This window comes from Hippocampus bargibanti, linkage group LG07 (assembly GCF_051943395.1).
Source record: "Hippocampus bargibanti isolate YZ-2025 linkage group LG07, ASM5194339v1, whole genome shotgun sequence".
NCBI classification, from domain to species: domain Eukaryota; kingdom Metazoa; phylum Chordata; class Actinopteri; order Syngnathiformes; family Syngnathidae; genus Hippocampus; species Hippocampus bargibanti.
This window is the reverse complement of record NC_142740.1, coordinates 14,231,956-14,253,027: the sequence shown is the minus strand read 5'-3', so window position 1 is coordinate 14,253,027 and position 21,072 is coordinate 14,231,956. Positions and strand designations below refer to the sequence as shown.

The 21,072-nt window shown below is 40.1% G+C and overlaps 1 protein-coding gene across 1 annotated transcript in view; it reads right to left on the bottom strand.

The window, feature by feature from the left end:
* Positions 1-21,072, bottom strand: part of plpp2b (phospholipid phosphatase 2b) — a 36,720-nt gene that overhangs the window by 7,518 nt on the left and 8,130 nt on the right. The window contains exons 2-4 of the mRNA XM_089001323.1: positions 5,059-5,210; positions 4,720-4,982; positions 3,834-3,891 (exon numbers count right to left, since the gene is read on the bottom strand). Coding sequence (XP_088857449.1) covers positions 3,834-3,891; positions 4,720-4,982; positions 5,059-5,210 — 473 coding nt within the window. The remainder of the gene's footprint in view (positions 1-3,833; positions 3,892-4,719; positions 4,983-5,058; positions 5,211-21,072) is intronic.

Sequence of the window (21,072 nt, the reverse complement as noted above, 5' to 3'; positions counted from 1 at the left end):
AAATGATGAGGAGTCTCCAAATAAAAAAGAAGAGAAGCCACACCAGAGGTTAAGTTACTAGCAGTCCTTATGGAAGGTGACTCTCCTTCCATAAGCCATCAACGACCATCAAAAAGGTAAATAAAACTTTATTTTACAGCACGGTGTATTTCTTTAATTACAGTCCTCATGTAATGTGCCTCTTTCCAAACAGCAATTCCCTTTGACCTTCGACCTCCAACGCCATTCCATCAAGCCATCAATGACCATCACAAATCTAAATAAAGCGACTTAATGATACAATGCAGTGTAGTTCTTTCATTACAATACAATAGCACATTCATTATACATAGAATAAGGTATGTTGTGTGTAGTTTTAAGGCTTATTTAGTTGAAAAGTATATTTTATGGAAAGCCGGGAACGGATTATTCCCATTTTAATGGTTTCCTATGGGATTTTTTTTTTAAAGATACACACTTTTCGCCTTACACACTCTGTCTGGGAACCAATTAAGTTCGTAAGTTGAGGTCTCACTGTACTGGCAATGGCAAAGTCAAAAAGCAACTCACAGCCAGAAAAAGAATCCATTACAAAACATGCAAATGCATCAAAAATTGTACGAATAGAGCTAACCTACTTAAAATAAGATTTAAATGGTTTGAATTTTTAATTGCAGCTGAACCTAATTTATTTGCATTTTAAATCATTCCACATTAGTTGTGTAGATATCCGTGTACCATTTTTATTTGTAGTTCAACCATATTAAGTTTTTTATTCAGAAAAAGCTTTTTATTTTAGTTTTTGAATTTCATTTCATTTTATTTTTAATGATTATATTCTTTCCATTTTTTTTATTCCTGACCTGTATTTTATTCATTTACTGTATTTTCCGGTGTATAAGGCGTGCTCGAGTATAAGATGTACCCCCAATGAATGGTGTATTTTCAAACGTTTTCCATATATAAGGGGCACCAGAGTATAAGCCAGGCACACCTTCAATGAATGACAAAAGTTTGACAAATATAAAACATAAATATATAAAGGTTTTCCAAATATAAGGCACACCACATTATAACAGTAGAGTCTGGGGTTTCGCACTGCTTCTTCTGCAGGGGGAAATGGAGTCGGTGTCTGCTGAGAGTCGTTGCGAGACCTGTTGTGGCTCAATATTTTTTCCACATATAAGGCGCACCGGCATATAAGGCGCAGGGTATTTTTTTATCCAATACAATGCATATTGATTTACATATAGCACTTTAACAACAGCTGAAGCTCTAACAAAGCGCTTAAAATGGACAGCTATCATATACAGGGAATAAAGCAGTCACAAAGATAGTAGAAAGCACCAGTGAGTGAAACCAAGTTCAAGCCGGAATCATGCCGAGTCGAATGCCAAAGAGTACAGGTGAGTTTTGGAATGGGTTTTAAAGATGGGAAGCGAGGGGACTTGCCGAATGTTCAGTGATTATTCCAGAGAGTGGGGCCAGCAACGGAAAAGGCTCGATCCCCCTTGAGTTTCTGATTAATTTTTGGCACCTCTAATAATGTCTGGTCAGCAGACGTGAGGCGTCAGGAAGGTGTGTAGAGGTGGATGAGCTCGGAGAGGTCATTTAAAGATTTGAAGACAAATAATAAGATCTAGAAAAGAACTCTAAAATGTATAGGGAGCCAGTGACAGAATGCCAGAGTAGAAGTTATGTGCTCCCTCTTACGAGTCAAAAGGCGAGCAGCAGCATTCTGGACCAGCTGGAGACACTTAATGGAGAACATTTCGAAGAAGATCCAGGATTTTGGGTGCGCCTTATACACCAGAAAATATGGTAGTATCATTTTGGATTCGAAATATTGTGCTTTAGACACATTTATTTCATTTATTTGTATTTTCATTACTAGATAATTTTATCTACAAACGTATTTGCCAAGAGTATAATACAGACAAATATTCATTCAGTTGTATTTACTGTTGTCCAATTATATTTTTTTCAAGTCATTTGTATTTTATATTCGAGATACAGTCATGAATCAGGCAAATATTTAGTACTTTTCTTTCAAAATAATTTATTTCATCCTCATTTGTTATTGAATTCATTTAAATCATGCCTGTTAGCTAACCTACTGTAGTTGTGTCAATTTTGAATAAACACGAAATAGGAGTAAAGTACAGGGAGCCAATTGTGTCTGCGCCATGACTTTCTTTTTTCTTTCATTTTTGTGGCAAGAATGGTGGAGGGGAACAAATCTGAATCTGGCAGCTCTCCAGACATTAAGGTTGCCGCTAAATGTGCAAAAATTGGCATAGCACCTCCATCGCAAAAAAGTCCAGCCTCACTATTGATAAAGAACACTGGACACTATTCTTGGTGAGGATTGAAGCACTGTGAATGCAAGGACCACGTCTTTGGCTGCTCCGCTCTGCATGTCTGCCATCTGTCTGTCTGTGCCAGTTGAGTTGTTTGTGTGTGTGTGCGTGTGTATAGTGTAGTGTAGCAATTTGTGTGTTTGTCTATGAATTCTTGTGTCTATCAGTGAGTTTACGTCTGGCTGCGTGTTTGTGTGTGTGGGCGCGTGCATAGGGTCACTGTTTGTGTGTCTCTGTATTTGTGTGTCTATCAGTGTGTTTGTTTCCCTGTGTATGTGCGCGTGTGTAGGCATTTGTGTGTCTGTGTATATATTTGTGTGTGTGTGTACGCGTAGGGTCGCTATTTGTGTGTCTATGTACATTATTTGTGTGTCTATTAGTGTGTTTATGTCTGCCTGCGTGTCTGTCTGTGTATGTGTGCAGTGATTTGTGTGTCTGTGTATCTATCTGTGTGTCTATCAGTGTGTTTATGTCTGCCTGTGTGTGTGTGTGTGTGGTGTGTCTGCGTGTCTGTGTGCGCGCAGGCATTTTTGTGTCTGTATGTATTCGTGTGTCTATCAGTGTGTTTATGTCTGCCTGTGTGTGTGCATTTGTGCGCGTGCAGTGATTGGATTGTATTGGATGTACCTTTATTCGTCTCGCAGTGGAGAAATTTACATTTCACAGCAGCAAAGTGTGCGTCTGTGTATCTGTGTGTGTGTGTGTGTGTGTGTATAGTGTCACCATTTGTGTGTCTGTCTATTTAATTGTGTGTCTATCAGTGTGTTTGTCTCCCTGAGTGCGCGTGTGTGTGTTTGTGCGTGTAGTGTCGCCATTTATGCGTGTGTGTTTGTGTGTGTGTGTGTACGTATGTGCGTGTACATGTGTGTGGGATAATGTCAAGGCTAATCAAGTGGAACATCATGTCTTTACCGGGAAGGAAGCAAGCGCTCATTGCCGACAACGTGCACATTTTTCCACTTGACCTGTTGCCATGTTTTAAAAAAAAGAAGAAAAAAGAAGACCATATACGGTATTTGGGCCTCAATGAGCGTAAGGTGTGTAGTACTGCCGCACGCGCCATCTGGGGACTATTAGATGTGATCATGTGAACCATATCACATCACATGGAGAAGATTGCCATCAAATACATGAGTGGCATTCGTCAAGTTTGTCAGGGGTCGTGTATGTTTTACGTTTGAACTTGTAAGCGTTTCCCGCATCTTACAGCAGTGGTTAATGACAGACTTGTCAGAATCAGAATCAGAAAACCGTTATTCATCCCACAATGGGGAAATTTGCAAAGTTGCAGTTTCACATGTGAGTTTAATTCGTTTACCATTCTCGATTGAAATGTCGCGTATCAACCCCCCTAAAAACTCAGAAAAAAAGTTGCCTGCATTTTGTTCATGCAAAAAAAACATCAGTGTATTGTAATAAGTGATAAGACTGTTTTGTTCATTTTTAATTTTTTAATGTGAAAAATTCTCCGAGCATGTCATGCATGTTACTTACCGCGAGGAAGAGCATGCAGTACATGCCGAAAGACGAGTGACCTGAGTAGAAGGACAACCTAAAAACAGATGACAAAAAAATCATATCAATATTCTTTTTTTATAAAGCAAACAACATGATAACAACACCTCAATTTGGCCTAGAAGTTATTTTGGTTCAAAGCTAGACTCAAAGTTTTTCCATCTTTTTCACACTTTTTTTGGTGAGGCTACAGTCAATAGAAATTCTGACCAAAATTCATACTTTTCAACAAAACTGGTATCGGGGGGCGAATTTTTTGAAAAGTGTGACTTTGAAGAACCCACAGAAGTGTTCAACATGATCAAAAAATAGCTTTAATATACACCAGGCGGTGTCAAACTCATTATTTGCAGCGGGCCACATTGTCGTTACGATTTCCTCTCGGGGCCATTATGAATTTGGAGAAGCCAATAGAATGTTTAATCCCCTCCATATAGTGCATATAGAGCGCACAATAAATGAATGAATAACTAGTTTTGGTTGACATGGGATAAATTAAAATTTTGGTTCAGACTTTAGCAAGCATCATGGAATTTCACAGGTTTGATTTGCCTTCGCGGGCTTGTCGTTGACACCTGTGCTCTACACTGTGGTTTACATACGACAATTTAAAATTTGGGTTCGGACTTTAGCAAGCATCATGGCTGTTGACATGCTTGATTTGCTTTTGTGGGACGAATAAAATGATGTGGCCTTGACTTGGACACCATGACTTATCTTTTCAGGTATGGCTTTTTGAGACTCATTTAAATATGGGGTGCAGTCCAGTGATCAAAACGTTAAAAGGCCGAACCTGGCAGCATAAAATGTTGATACACATACATACTGAAGAATAATTATCACGACCTACTTATGGACATCCTACCTGGACTCAGTGACGTCCTGAGGATTGCCAGTACAGTTGATTATCTGCATGTAGCCCGTGCACATTTTAGGAGCGCACACGGCCATGAAGTTAGGCCTGGGCCGGCCGATGGTGTACTTGGCCAGGTCGGTCAGCGACTGGCTAACCGCGGCGCCAAACAGGAAAGTGCCCACCACCTTGTAAAGGGCGGCCACGTACTGGTTGAAGTCAGAATTGGAGTAGATCCTTTTGCTGTACACCAGATACGCTTCTCCGGATGAGATCTGAGGAAATGAGAGAGCTGAGTGAATCATCAGCATACGACGGGGAGAACAAAAGCGTTTTGAGGGCAAAACGTACAATGACAACTGTACAGGAAATGGTGACGGCGGCCAGCATGCCGTGGGTGATGGTGTCCGCTTTGAGCGGGTACTTGACGCTTTCGTCGTCGCAGTACACGCCCCTCTGGTAAGGTTTGTAGATGATGGTCATGATGATGAAGGGTAGTGCCGCTTTCAGAAATCAAATTCAAAAAAGAGCAATTGTTAGAGTGATACTGGAGAGTTTTAAAGTTTCAACATGACCTCAGCAGACAAGAAATTCAGAGAACTTATTGATATGATCACCAAACAAATATAAAGTTGCAATATTGGCTTTAAGTTCAAAATATATTAACAATTAAAGGATAAAAAAACCATGAAAGGAATGACTTTTTGTATTTATTTACGTATTGCTAAGTACTAATGTAAAAAAAATGTGGTTTTACAAGAATAAACGTTTAAAAAAAGTTGACGTCAGGACAAAAAAATATTAAGAAAAAAAGTCACATTTTAAAAATTACAAAATAAAAGATGGTCGTGTGATTGATTTCTTTCCAAAGCGTTGGGAAAAATTATACATCAGGGGTGTCAAACTCCTTTTGTTGCCACAGGCCACATTGTAGTTACGGTTTCATTTTTGAGGGACGTTAGTATGTTTCATCTCTTCCACATATTACATACAGAACACACAAAAAAGTAATGAATAACTAGTTTTCAAAACTGAAGTCAAGAATAATGACTGTTATTATGGTTTACATATGACAATTTGAAATATGGCTTCAGACTTTAGCAAGCATCATGGCACTTGACATGCTTGATTTGCTTTCATGGGCCGAATAAAATAATTTGGTGGGCCAGATTTGGCCCCTGGGCCTTGCCTTTGACCCCTGTGTTGTACATTATTTATTCAAGTCATTTTAACTTCTCAAAAGTATTTTAACCACTTTTTGAAAAGTTCCCTAAACACTTGGAACTTGTCTTTCAATCTGAGATGTGTGGATGTTGCTCAACTTCACTTTGCTAATTTTATGTTGCTAGATAGTCGAAGCGACCAAACGTCTCAGCACCTCTGCTGGATACGTCCAGCCAAGTCATGCAATTCACTTAAAAAAAATTTTTCCAAAGTTTTTTTTTAAACACAATCACTGATTTTGCTTTTTTGATTGTTACTGTGCCGACGACCATTTTGTGTTTGGGAGCCTTTTACTGAGCGAGTTGCTTGTTCTGTAGCCACAAAGGGACATCTTGTGCCAAGCCCGGATAAATACAGAGGGTTGTGTCAGGAAGGGCATCCGACGTAAAAGCTTGGCCAAAACAAACATGCGGATCATACCTCTGAAGATGGAGGTCACTGATTCGCTGTGGCGACCCCTTGAGGGGAAAAGCCGAAAGGAAAAGAAGAAGACAAAATAAAAGATTTTTCAAAGATTTAAGTCACAATATGTCGCCTAGCGGTGCAAAAACATTTTTTTTTAAATAAACCGCTCTAACAAAGATTAGCATTTACAAGCGATTGTAAAGGATCCCACCGGTGCAGGTGTACGTAATAAAGTGTCTAATGCACAGGTGTCAAAGTCAAGGACCCGGGGCCAATTCTGGACGCCACATCAGTATAATAGGCCCACGAAAGCAAATCAAGGATGTCAAGTGCCATGATGCTTTGTAAAGTCCAGAACAAATTTTCAAATTGTCCCATGTAAAGCACAATAACAGTCAATATTCTTGACTTCAGATTTGACTTGAACAGCGAGTATATGGGGGGGTCCACTGTAAAGTAGTACCTTTACTTACGGACGTCTCTATATGAATTTTTAAAGTTATGAAACACCTCAACAAAAAAATATTGCCTCTTGTTACAAAATGAATTTCAAGACACAAAAGGTAAAAACAGTATAGCCTGCATACTCGAAACTCCCAGTTTCCTGAACACAACATACTTCCGGCTGCTCTGCCATTGGCTATTGCCGAGCATCTTTCTGGCCTCGCGTTGGCTAAGAGTGGCCCCTACAAAAGCAAACGTCCTTGGATCAGTTATTTACAAAACAGCAAGCAAACGCGAATTCTGAGAGAGAACATGAACTAAAGTGGACAAAAAATGATAAGGGGACTGTTACAAGTTAAATGACTATTTTTTCCATTCTTTTTAATCAAAAAAAGAATCCGTTTATAGGCCATACAATTTTCTTTTCTTGTCAGAATGGCCCTGACAATCCAACTGTTTTTCAAAAAAAGCCCTTCTACCTACTATAATCATTGAATGCCATGCTGCGTCTGTGTATTGTCTCGTTTCCAAGGTGATGAGCTCTGACATTTGATTCGGAACACAGCCACAACAAGTAGCACGAGCGTCCGTCAGACACTATCAAGACAGAGAGAGTCAAAAACAAGCTTTGTGTGTGTTAAAGGGGAGGCAGACAATAAGTCCCTTTATAAGATCATGTCACCGGGCAACCGTGAAGCGATGCACTTCAGCCCAATAAGGGAGACAGACAACCTCCTGGAGTTTTTTTTGCCTTGATGCATCACTCTTGCTCGACAAGTCAGACATAAAGTCAGTGAAGGGGGGATTAAAAGCACGTGATTCGCAGACAGTGGGGAACAAAGTTCTTTCAAAGCGCAAGGAGGGGTAGTATTGATTGGAGTTAGTATTACAAGAGGACATTCCAGTTTTGCAATTTCATTAAGACAAAGAGGACCAGAGACTTTGTCTCCAAAATCTGTGTGTGTGTGTGTGTGTGTGTGTGTGTGTGTGTGTGTGTGTGTGTGTGTGTGTGTGTGTGGGGGGGTTGGGGGGCATTGTGAAATGCAAACATTCCAGGGACACACGACTGCAGATAATAACACAAAAAAATACTTCTATCGATGTCGCATGACCAGGCAGAAAGAACTGCAAAGGTCTTCTTTGTAGCGAACCTCTGCATTTTTTAAGACACCACCAACAACAGCCTGGCCGCAGACTGCAATGAATTCACAGCAGGCCAAACTTCCCTCGTCTGTGCTCATTTGGGGCCTGGACTCCTTACAAACAGTGTGTTCAACATTTGTAGAATTTGCCAGATTGTGTATAAATTGGTGCTTTAAATCGGGTTGAAGTTGTTCGGGTAACCTTGGGAGTTTCATGTTTGTCTGGCTTTAAAATTTCCATCACCTCATGCGACAATTGTTCATTTATTGTTTTGTTATTGCATTTCATTTTACAGTAAAGTCTCGTTATATCGATATCGGATATATCGATAGTCCCGGTTATATCGATACTATTTCTATGCACGCACGGAGAAAATTACATGCAAACAGGGTCGGACATATCGATAGTCCCGGTTATATCGATATTTTTTCGGACTCCCTTGAATATCGATATAACGAGACTTTACTGTATTTGGATGAGTTCTCTTTCGTCCTATTTCAGCTGTTAGTTTTCTGTGACAATTTTGATGTAGATTCGAAAATAAAGAAGGGGGTTGTGTACTGTGTGTGTGTGTGTGTGTGTGTGTGTGTGTGTGTATGAGTGTGTGTGTGTGTGAATGTGCGTGCGTGTGTCTGTGTGTGTGAATGTCGGAATACCAGTTTATTAACCTCTAAAATTCCCACGAAAGGTTGATTTAAGGAGCTTTTGTTTTGTGAAAGCACAAGATGTATTTGTATTATCCTGAGAAAAAGAATTCCAAAATAGATATGGCGCCCCGAGAGGCACTCTCGAGTAGTGCATGCATTAAACTGGAGTGCTATGAAATACAGTGATACCCCACTTTACGAACGCTTTAGCTCACAAATTTTTAGCTTTACGAACATGAAATTCACGAGAATATAATCTTGACATACGAACTAGTTTGTTCGGCGGATGAACCAAAACCACACAGCGCCAATGTAGCTGGTGGACTAGTTTTTGGCGGATGAACACCAAACCACACGGTCGAACAGCGCCAAGGTGGCTGGGAGACTAGTGCAGATGTGCTTTCTTATCAAGTGGAGTACATTTGCTATTATGGGACCGAAAAAGACCCCACCACAGGTTAGAGTTAAGCCAAAGAGGACACAAAAGAAAATTAAGATCGAGCAGAAGGAGATCATCGAAAAACACGAACGAGGTGTGCGTTTGTGTGACTTGGCGTCCCAGTACCAGTGTGCTAAGTTGACTATTGCTATGTGTGGCTAAGGGTGTTCTGTATCGTCTAAGCAACAGTCTAAGGCAATTGAAGAGGTTGAAAAACTGTTGATTTGGATTAACGAAAATCAGCTAGCAGGGGACATTGTGAGTAAGGGTATTATCGCAGAGAAAGCACTGCAACTTCACTTGGATATCATCAACAGGCAAATACGTCAACAACCATCACAAAGGTAAATAAAACAACTTTATTATACAGTACTGTTTATTTCTTTAATTACAATAGAATAGCACATTTATTATACATAAAATAAGGTATATTTTGTGTTGTTTTGAGGCTTATTTAGTAGACAATTATGTTTTATGGGAACCTGGGAATGGATTATTCTAATTATAAATATAAAAAATGTAATGGTTTCTTATGGGAAATGTTTGGCAGACGAACTTTTCGCCTTACACACACTTTCTGGGAACCAATTAAAGTCGTAAGCTGAGGTATCACTGTACTGTAATTCCGCTCTTCAAGCAACCCACCTTGTCACCTAAACTAATAAATAAAAATAAAACAATTATTTCAATATTAAGCAGGGAAAAATGTGAAAATAAAGTCCTAACATTACAAGACGAACGTTGTATTCTTGAAAAAGAAAAGCCATACATCTGCCAATCATCCACACCATTGTCAAGCTGATTTATTTATTGGGGGGGGGGGGTGTTGCGGGGAGGGGGGCCCTTGAGTTGGGTGCACAAATATAAATTATGAGCGTTATTAGCCATGCTGGGTGTATGGTCTGGTCTGCATCCTCTGATTTCAGCTGGTTAGCGAGAAGTGGGGGGTGCCGTTGAGACATCATAAAAAATGATAGCAGAGCAGCACGCTTTTTCTTCCAACTATATTTCATGTCTACTTACTTCCAAATATGACTTCAGACATTTCCAGACTGCTGACTCTGGGACTGTCTGTCAAAAATATGACATCAGCCAACACTAATGTGAAATGTTTGCCTTGAAACTTAACTGTTTTAAGACATCATTTATTCAAACGAGAGAGTTGGCAAAGCTGTTTATTTATTAATTATTTTTGCAGCATTGCAAACGTCACTTTTATTTCATGCATGAATTACGATGAAACCTGAAAAAAAGTTGTTTCATGTGTTTTCCGTTAAATGCATTGCAGCAATGATGAACCCAGTTTCTTCTATTTGCAGAAGTCTTGTGTCAAAGTTTCACATTGACACAGTGGACACTATTCAAACATTTCCCTCTGTGCATTGGAGCTGATTGTCAGTCAATATTGTGATTCTAGTCTGCACACTCAAAAGTTGAAAAAGCCACTGGCTTTCTAATAGGAAAATAAGTCCTGATCAAAATAAATAAAATAATCATCGACATAAAGAGAAAATAAATAAATAAATGCAACTGAGCGGCGGCCGTTATGAACATTTGTGTCACTCTAAATTGCTGGCTTTGAATAAATAAATAAATAGACAAACAAAAAATATATATACAGTAAATAAAGATATAAAAGAAATTAAATAAAACACACAAACAAATAACTAACTATAGAAATAAATAAATATACAAACAGTCAAATAAATACAGTAAAGTCTCGTTATATCGATATCGGTTATATCGATAGTACCGCTTATTACGATACTATTTTCATTTCCCTTGCACATTTCTAGTCTTTTTATGTATAATTAGTACCGTTTAGTACGATACCCGGTTATTATGATAATCCGGTTATTACGGTGCTCCTTTTCATCCCCCGCCGGCCATTTTTGTTGGTTATATCGATATATCCGTCGCGCCATTGGTCAACTTGGTCACGTGTCTTGTTACGTGAGCCGCCATCGGTCGCGCCATTGGTCGACTTGGTCACATGAGCCGCCATCGGTCGCGCCATTGGTCAACTTGGTCACGTGTCTTGGTTACGTGTCACGCCATCAGTCGCGCCATTGGTCGACTTGGTCAGGTGACTTGGTTACGTGCCCAGCACCCGTGTAGCAGAGCCATTTTCATTTTCAGACGCTAGCTCGTGTGTAGCAGACGAGATTGAAGTGTTTGTGTTAAAAGGTAAAAATGGGAAGCAGAAGAAGATTGATGACTTTTTTAAATTGTATACATAATACAGTAAGATGTAAGCGTTGCAGTTTCCCTGTTGTGTTATGTACATGCCCACTGTACTGTATATCAATGCAATCGTTTTTTGCAACAATGTTTCTTGTTTTGTCTGCTGAAGCGCGATGATTTTGAAAATTATTAACATTCCATACTGTGTATTAAAGGACAGCCGATGTCACTTTTTATTCAAATGCAAATAAAAATGACTTCACGCCAAGACAAGACAACTTGCATTGCTTGTGAATCCAAACAATGGCTTCAGATTCGGATAATATGCTTTCTTGTTACACATCCAGTTATGAATATGTTTCAAATACACTGTAGTTCTGAAGATTAAAGCATACATGTTTACAATCATTAAAGAATTATATGTGCCATTTTGAGGCAACATTGGGGGAACATCTCTGACCCCAAAAAAAGGGAGCTAATGGCCAGCTCCGTTTCTTATATGGCGCTTGGCTGCCCTCTTTTGGCGGCTTTTGTTTAATGCAGTTCGGCGCAGGATCGGATATATCGATAGTCCCGGTTATATCGATAGTTTTTCGTACTCCCTTGAATATCGATATAACGAGACTTTACTGTAAATACATATAGAAATACAGACCTGTACATAAATAAATAGATACAAAATTTAAAAGATTGAAATAGTTAAATAAATAAACAAACAAACAAACAGATAAACAATTAAATAAATACATGTGATCTAATACACACCAGGCTTGATTTGCATTTCTTAAAATGTTCGCCAGTCATCTTTAAAGTGGGCAGCTTTTCCCAAAAAATTAAAATAAAATTCCTTTGGAGTCTTGATGCTAATGTTGCACAACGGACGTGAGTGTACTCAACCAAAGTACTGAAAAGCACGAGCAGAGGCCAAGCGCCAGCGGGTCAAAAATAGCCCCATCTGTAGACAAACTGGGCCTGCGAGAGACCACGAGACAAACCCGCAAAACTGAACGACACCACTTGAAGAGCAAGCCCTTGGTTTCATTGGAGGCTTAACTCAGACATCTTGATGACAGCGCGGATTGACTTTTATTTTGGATAGAAAAGGGAGAATCATCTTTCGGGATGGGACAGCTGAATCCTACGGGCGGGTCGCCCTGGAATGCGGCCAGGCTAATCTCCTGCAAACGGGAGGTCTGTTGGAGCAGGATGTTGGGGTAAAGCTTTCCTTCCTGGATCAAGGCAGACTCATTTTGTGCTGGGTTTTGATGCTTGTGGTGGTGGTAGCGGGGGAGGGTGGTGGTGGGGGGGTTTATACGAATCAAGTCAGAATATTGCACAAAAGTGGCAATGCTAAGTTCTTGAGGAAAAGGGCTTACAATACACAAATAAAGTCCATCCAAAAATGGTTATACTACAATAAAAAGGCAAAATAGGATTAGGAATGCTGATGAGGTGATACCGGTGAAAGTGGGGCAATCAGGCCAGTCGTTAGTCAGAATAATAGGAACAATCAGTGGAGTGGCAGGGAGTAATCCTCTGCTCCCCCCAACCTGAGAGCAGGGAACTATCATAGCAGAGTCCGCCACCGCCATGTCTGTACAGTAGGGATATATATATAGGGCCTAAACTACCAGTAAGACTTTAGTTTGCTGACGAAATTTCTTGGATAAGAAGTGAAACGTCCGACACCTTCAAAGAAGTACAGATGACGGCTGAAGAAACCTTCTCAGCGATGGATCACTCCTGTACGACTGAGAGCTGACACAGACGTACAATAAAATAACTGAGTTCAAAGTGGATTAAGACGGCAGTGAAGTCACAATAATAATAAGAGGAAGAAGAAAAAGAAGAAAAGGAAAAAAGAAGATAAAGAAGAAGAAGAAAGCCTTTCATGGTCCCACAATGGGAAAATTTGCAATCTCCAGCAGCAACATTGAAAGAGGGGCGGGGGGCTCAAAATAATCAGAAATCGGAAAACCTTAATTCGTCCCACAATGGGGAAATTTGCAAAAAAAGAGAAGCAAAAATTATATTTGTTATTTTTCTTTGAGCAAAATGCTTCGAATAGAGAGCATCCTGACCAGCTGTATCACCGTGTGGTACGGCGCCTGCACCGTGTCCTGCCGTAAGACTCTGCAGCGCATCGTGAGGACAGCTGAGAAGATCATCGGTGTCCCCCCCCCCCCCCCCTTCAGGACATCTACAACACCCGCCTCACCCGCAGAGCCATCCGGATCGCTGGCGATCCCACACACCCCTCCCACAGCCTCTTCAGCCTGCTGCCATCGGGGAGGAGACTGCGGAGTCTCCGAGCCAAGACCAGCAGGCTCAAGGACAATTTCTGCCACCAGGCAGTCCGGAGACTCAACTCCCTCCCAGCCCTGCCCAGCCTGCCCCTTCCCACTGCCACACTCACCGAACTCTGAGTACACGCTACATGCTGTACGATCACCCTGAACTCTATTTTTTGTTCTTTCTCATTTTTTTTCTGCAAGACCTCACTTCAACTCTTTCTTGTTGTTTGTTTTTGCATTACTACATTACGTCACTTTATATACGTCACTTCCTCACTTTACATACGTCACTGCCTCACTTTCCAGACGACACTACCTCACTTTACATACAGAAATTACATGTATTGTCTGTTGTCAATTGTATGTCTTTTTAGCCACGTTATAAGTGCCTTGCATGTCTTGCACGCTGGGTCCGAGAGGACATTAATTTCATCTGTGCTGTATGTCATGCATATTAGCATATTTGACAATAAAGCTGACTTTGACTTCGAATGAATGTACTTGAATGAAAATGCAAAATGAGAGAAAACAAAAGGAAAGAAAACTCACACATAAAGTTTTGTAAACCAAAACCTTCGATTGAACAAGACAGTCATATTACCAAATAGTTTTAATAAATGGGTTTCTTTAGCCATTGTAACAGAAGTATGCCCGATGCGTATGTGGAACTGTCGCGGCTTGGAATTGTGGCGGATTTATGTGGGACAGGAGATGTGAGACAATGTCTTTTCGTCAATGGATGCTATAGCTTCGTGTTTGCTTTCAACATTTAGCTTGTAGTAGACGTACAAATACTACCATGACGTCCCTGATCTACTGCTGACATGGATGTTTTGATCCTCTCTTTCATCTAGAACTGCTTCATGTCATCACAAAGAGGGCACAGCAAGTCCTGAAGAATGAATGACTCTGTGTCTTCGAGTTGTCATATTATTTGTTATTTTTGTTTTTCCCAAGATGGCGGCGCGTGAACACGCAGCGGCTCCCCTCTCCTGGCAAATTGGCGTTTTCATGTTTATTATGTTTGTTAAAGTAATTATAAGTGCCTAGCATGCTGGGTCCGAGAGGACAGTAATTTCATCTGTGGTGTATGTCATACATAGTAGCATATTTGACAATAAAGCTGACTTTGACTTTGACTTTTGACTTTGAAGTATGTCGTATGTGGCGCAGATCATGGAGCAATACCCGCAAATCATAATAGACTTGCGCCAGTGCCTGTTAAAATGCGTCAATGGCGTATGAGCGCGGCCCAGATGCATCCCTGTCTCCGTATGCCTACATGGCTTTTCTATGGGTACCTCCGTTTCCAAAAAACATACACACACTATAAATTGTCCCTAGGTGTGAATGTGTGTGTGGATGGTTGTCGGTCTTTAAGTGCCCTGCCCTGTGATTGGCTGGCAAACGGTTCAGTGTGTCCCCCATCTCCAGCCAAAAGACAGCCGGGATAGGCTCCAGCACCTTTAAACAACCCCAGACAAGAATGTCACATTTGTTACCTTCGCCAACAATCACAAATGCTCACTGCTCAGCAAGATTGGAGCTCAACTTCTTCAATGAGGAAAGTCAGACTTTCTATGACAAGACAAAAGTGAGCCCTCCTCCAGCCCCCTGAAAAATGACATAACTTTAATTCATTCGCTGCCATTCCCGTATTTATTTGAGAATTGAAAAGCATGACGTGGAGCGCCATTCCCAAATTTGTTCGGGTTTTGGTTTTTCTTGTTGGGGTGCCGATTAAGTGCTGGTCCGACCTCTGGCAATGTTTTTCCCTCCCACGAGGGGGCAGAATTTGCCTTTTGTCCATTTAACGCTTTGTTACATCTTCAGATGTAGTTAAAGCGCTATATAAATAAATGTGTACTGTATGTATTGTATTTTGTACAGCTGCCCTATTTCACGCTTGGAGAACTGTAGATCCATATAACTTAGTTTAATTAACTCTTTTTTTGTGATGAAAGAAGAGAGTTCTAGGTATCTTACGCTGAATTGAATGTTTATGTTGTCCTAAAACTCAATATTCTGTGGGTCCTGCAATTTGAGTGAAAATGACAAAAACCCTGGCACTGGAGTGCACACATTTTTGCACATTGTCTGGCAGTCAATGAGTTAACAAAATTATATTTTGAGGACTACAAAAACCAGAAAAATCATAGAAGCTGCGTCAAGTAGGATGACAGGACGGAACTTGGACCCTCTCATTGACATCCTCCACTCTGTTTTTATCCTTTTCATTCTGCCCTGCCTGTTATTGTCTTGTGTGCTGCAGCATCCTCCCACACACTTCTCGCTCAAGTAAATATAGAGACACCTCCATTTAGAACGAACATGTGCAATTACACGGGACCTTGGGGACCGCGGTGACACGGATGTTTATTCCCACTTCAATCTGGACTTCGCATCAAAATCCCTCACACCTACTCACCAAAACTGCTGCACCTGCACGATCATACCGAGGATTGTCGATTCTCTTTCAATTTTAACACCCCCTCTCCAAAAAACTGTTTTCATTGATTCCACGCTACACATATTTTACAGAGAGGGTGCTGACAGAGTTGTTACTTCAAGGTCACATGCATGAGAACGATTTTTGCACCAGCTCTTATATTCCCGGCACCCGGCAGGGACAAGGTCACACGCAGTGACCATGCGGGACTTGCCAAGCCCAATTTTTTTTCTGGCTAGTGGTTTGGCAAAACCTTGCTGATAAAATGTGTATATCATGACAATTACGGACAAATAACATTCGTAGAGTACAGCGTCAGCCTTTTGTCGACTTTAAAGAACTTGACTTGAATTAGCCAGAAGTGGTTTGATGCACGAGGCACTCATTTTCAGTCTGGACATGGTTGGTTTAACATTCGCTGTCGAGGAACAGCGAATGTCACCAAATGTCTCAAATGAAACCATAAAAGATTTGTTGCTCATTAAAAAAAATTCAAAAAAACCCACAAAACCACTGTGATCTCTTTCCGGGTATTTTACCCAGTCGCCCAGCTCCTTTTAAGTTGCCATTTTGGTGGAAAAATGTCCGGAAGAGCCTAGGAGAACACGTGAACTTTATTTGGCTAAGTCCAATGGCGCGACAGATGGCGTGTATCGATATAAACATAGCAAAATGGCCGGCGGGAGATGAAAAAGAGCACCGTAGTAACTGGATTATCGTAAAAACCACGAATCGTGCTAAACAGACTAATTACACATAAAAAGACTAGAAATGTGCACGGGAAATGAAAATAGTGTCATAATAAGCAGTATTATCAATATAATGAGACTTTACTGTATATATATATATACACACACATACATACATATGTTTTTATTGCAAAAGGGTGGCATGTGCTGTGTGTCAAGCCTCTCTACAATTTGTCCCCTATTCCCGCACGCATGCATGCATGTAGTAAGTTAAAGCATGAGCAAACATTTGAAAGGTGACGCGGGGCAACAAAACAACCTGACCCCCGCCACTTTTCTGACAGTCTCGGGCCGAGCTGGCCTGACTCAGGGGGAAGGTATGTGCTGAGCCTTAACTGCTGGCCTCTGGAATTCCTATTGAGTGAAGGAACGCCCAACTTCCAACAGTCGCACAAATCCCGCTGCTGTCCATTCTTTTATTTTTAATCCCCACTGCTTCGCCTGGGCCATCATTCACCCATGCTTAGCGGCGAGGCGAGAAGGAAGCGGCGGGTGGTGACGAGGTCGTCCGAGGGCTGCCAGTCAATCAGTCGTCTGGGTTTACTTGAAGGAAAAAAAGCGTTTGGGGTGGAGGGATGGAATGAAAGAAGCGGGCCACACAGGTTTTTACCCAAACCATAAAAGTCCACAGAGGGAGTTCAAACCAGCCATAATGAATGAATGCGACTTCAAAGATCCGGAAAACGTACAGACCCTGCGGCCTTGTGGATCTGTTAACATTTGACAAGTGTGAGTTTGTCGGAGCTCTCAACGCTGTCATAGCTATAGTCTTATTATTCCTTGGTGGTGATCAAAAGGAATTTTTTTTAAAAAAGGGGGCCCACATTTATGGAATCAATGTAACGACTGTAAAACACGATAAACTTGAGGAGACTAAGTACAAATATGTGACAAGTCTCACATGCTTTTAATACAGTGAGACCTCAACTTACAAACACCTTATCTTACAAACTTTTCATCTTACAAACGTCAAATTTATGAAAATTAAACCTTATAATAAGCATTATTTTCATAATACACACCCACCACGGCTGGCGGAGTGATCTTCGGCGGAAGCACAGGAGCAAACAGCACCAGAGGTTAAGTTACCAACAGTCCTTATGGAAGGTGACTCTCCTTTCATAAGCCATCAACGACCATCAAAAAGGTAAATAAAACTTTATTTTACAGCACAGTTTATTTCTTTAATTACAGTCCTCATGTAATGCGCCTCTTTTCAAACAGCAATTCCCTTTGACCTTCGACCTCCAACGCCATTCCATCAAGCCGTAAATGATGTAAATAAAGTGACTTTATGATACAATGCAGTGTATTTCTTTCATTACAATACAATAGCACATTTATTATACATAGAATAAGGTATGTTGTGTGTCATTTTTAGGCTTAGAAAATTAGAAAGAAAATTGTTTTATGGGGACCTGGGAACAGATTATTCCCATTTTAATGGTTTCCTATGGGAATTTTTCTTTTGAGATACACACTTTTCGCCTTACACACTCTGTCTGGGAACCAATTAAGTTCGTAAATTGAGGTCTCACTGTAATTGTTAAACTGTAAATCTATCGCATACTGTGACTGAGAATTCAACATGCATTATTTAATCATATTTCCCGGACAACAAATACTACATACCAATCAGTGAGAGCCCAGCCAGGTAAAATGCTGAACCACTGACAGTGCAGTTGCTTGAAATTGGATTAGGATCTTCAATAAGCCGTAGTAGTAACTCTATGTGAGGAGCAAATTAGTTTGGTTGTTGCGACACAAGCTTAATGTCATAATATTTTAGAATAACAATAATATTTTTTTTAATTACAATATTTTGTTGGATTAATTTGGACTGACTGAATATAAACATGGAACATGCACTTATTAATAGCTGACTTACATGTTATGTTGAGGCAACGTGATTCTTCCATGAAATTGTTGATTTTTTTTTTTCTTATTTTCCAAAAAGGTTGCAAAATGAATTAGTAGGTCATTCCACTGCATTATTACGCTAATGATTTGGGGATATTTGACTGACTTTCGCTATTCTGTATTAATTCAACATTCAACAACATACAATCAGGACTTTGAATTTGACCTACACAATTTTGAATAAATACAGTTAATGATGATAATAATTCATCAGTTTTGTTTAGTATAAAATATTCTTTTGTCAGGAATGTTAAGAAACCACAAAAGGTTCGATTTTGTTATATTGAACCCCTTTTTGTCCACTCGCTCCTGTGTTTGTTTTTCTACTTCTTTCTTTCCTTTCCTCTTCCTTTCATAACTTTGCTGTTGTGTTACTTCCCGGTGAACTCTACCCGGTTGAGTGAACGCTGGTGCGAATGGCTACCGCTGCTCACCCGCACAAAAAACAAAACAAAGAAAAGTTCTTATCCAGTGACTGTGAAGTGTCCTTGAGAATTTTGAAAGGCTCTCAGAAATTAAATGTATTATTATTATTTAGTAGTAGTAGTAGTAGTAGTAGTAGTAGTATTATTAGTACAGTGAGACCTCAACTTACGAACTTAATTGGTTCCCAGACAGAGTGTGTAAGGTGAAAAGTGTGTATCTCAAAAAACATTTTCCCATACGAAACCATTAAAATGGGAATAATCCGTTCCCGGGTTTCCATTAAATACACTTTTCAACTAAATAAGCCTTAAAACTACACACAACATACCTTATTCTATGTATAATAAATGTGCTATTGTATTGTAATGAAAGAAATACACTGCATTGTATCATAAAGTCACTTTATTTACATCACATTTACATTTGTGATGGTCATTGATGGCTTGATGGAATGGCGTTGGAGGTCGAAGGTCAAAGGGAATTGCTGTTTGAAAAGAGGCGCATTACATGAGGACTGTAATTAAAGAAATAAACTGCTGTAAAATAAAGTTTTATTTACCTTTTTGATGGTCGTTGATGGCTTATGGAAGGAGAGTCACCTTCCATAAGGACTGTTGGTAACTTAACCTCTGGTGCTGTTCGGTCGTGTGCTTCCGTCGAAGATCACTCCGCCAGCCGTGGTGGGTGTGTATTATGAAAATAGTGCTTATTATAAGGTTTAATTTTCATAAATTTGACGTTTGTAAGACGAAAAGTTTGTAAGTTAAGGTGTTTGTAAGTTGAGGTCTCACTGTATTATTATTATTATTATTATTATTATTATTATTATTATTATTATTATTATTGTATCACATTCTCGAGTCACAGGGAGCACAAAAGGGTTCAGGAATATTTTATTTTGACTACAATTAAATCAACTTGAAACATTTTCACTTTTGACTGTGATTCTTACTGAGTAGTAAGGTCACGTGAGCACTGCACCGCAGTCGATTGTCCCAGTGGTGTTTCCATATGACTCACGGCTATCATACTGCTTATTAAGCCAAAGCTGCGTTTAAAACCAAAAGAAAAACAACACCTTATTTTGGCAGTGTTAATGCACAATTACTCCATCTACATTTTGCATCTCTTAATTCCCATTCGTTCGGCTTTTTGAACTGAAAAGTGCTCCAACTCTGCGGCCTTATTTCTTGATTTTGAAGGCAACAAACTGTCCTCCGTGAGGTCGTTTATGCCTGATTATTGCACGCCAATCCTTTTCGAGGTCTTCTTGAAACTTTCATACCCAAACAAGAGTGCGCTATTGGAAATATAAGAGTGAAAGGAGAGGGGGGAAAAAATCAAATAAAACGATGTCTGGGGGCCCTGAGGGAATAAGCGCGTGTTCTGTTTCCGTGACGCTGCTCTCCCGAGGAAAAACTGTTCCCACCAAGAAGACTCCCTGAGAACACTGGAAGAGCTATAACACACGATTGGCCCCCCAGGAAAAGCTGCCGCAACGTCATGAAAATGGTTATAACACAAGGACACGTTTGCATTTTGTTGCCAGCGGGCTTTGGGAAGAGAACATTTTGAAACACAGTCTGTCAAACTAATTAACGAAGCGATACTGCTTACAAAGAAGACATGATCAGCCATCACAACAAAAGATGTGCAACTCCATGATTAATCATTTGGAATGAGGGTGTGTACATGTTGTGTCTCGTTTATGAACAAAGATACGCCTACGACTGTGTTGAATAAATGACAACCCTGGGTGAGATAAACTTCGATATTGCCACTTGTAGGTAAACGCCTCGATCCGGTGATAATCTACAGCAGGTGAGGCCGATATTTTTTCAACATGCAAGATACTTAATGGACAACCGACACCATTTTTTTTGGTTCCTAACTGACATCAGAAAATCGTTTTATAGCATCTAAAATACCCAAAACACACAGGCTGATATTTTTAGTCAAATGCAAAACACCAATAAAAATGACTTAAAGTGTGCTAAAACTGCAAAAAAAATGAGCTGCGAATTGGGCCTTTTCAGAAAGT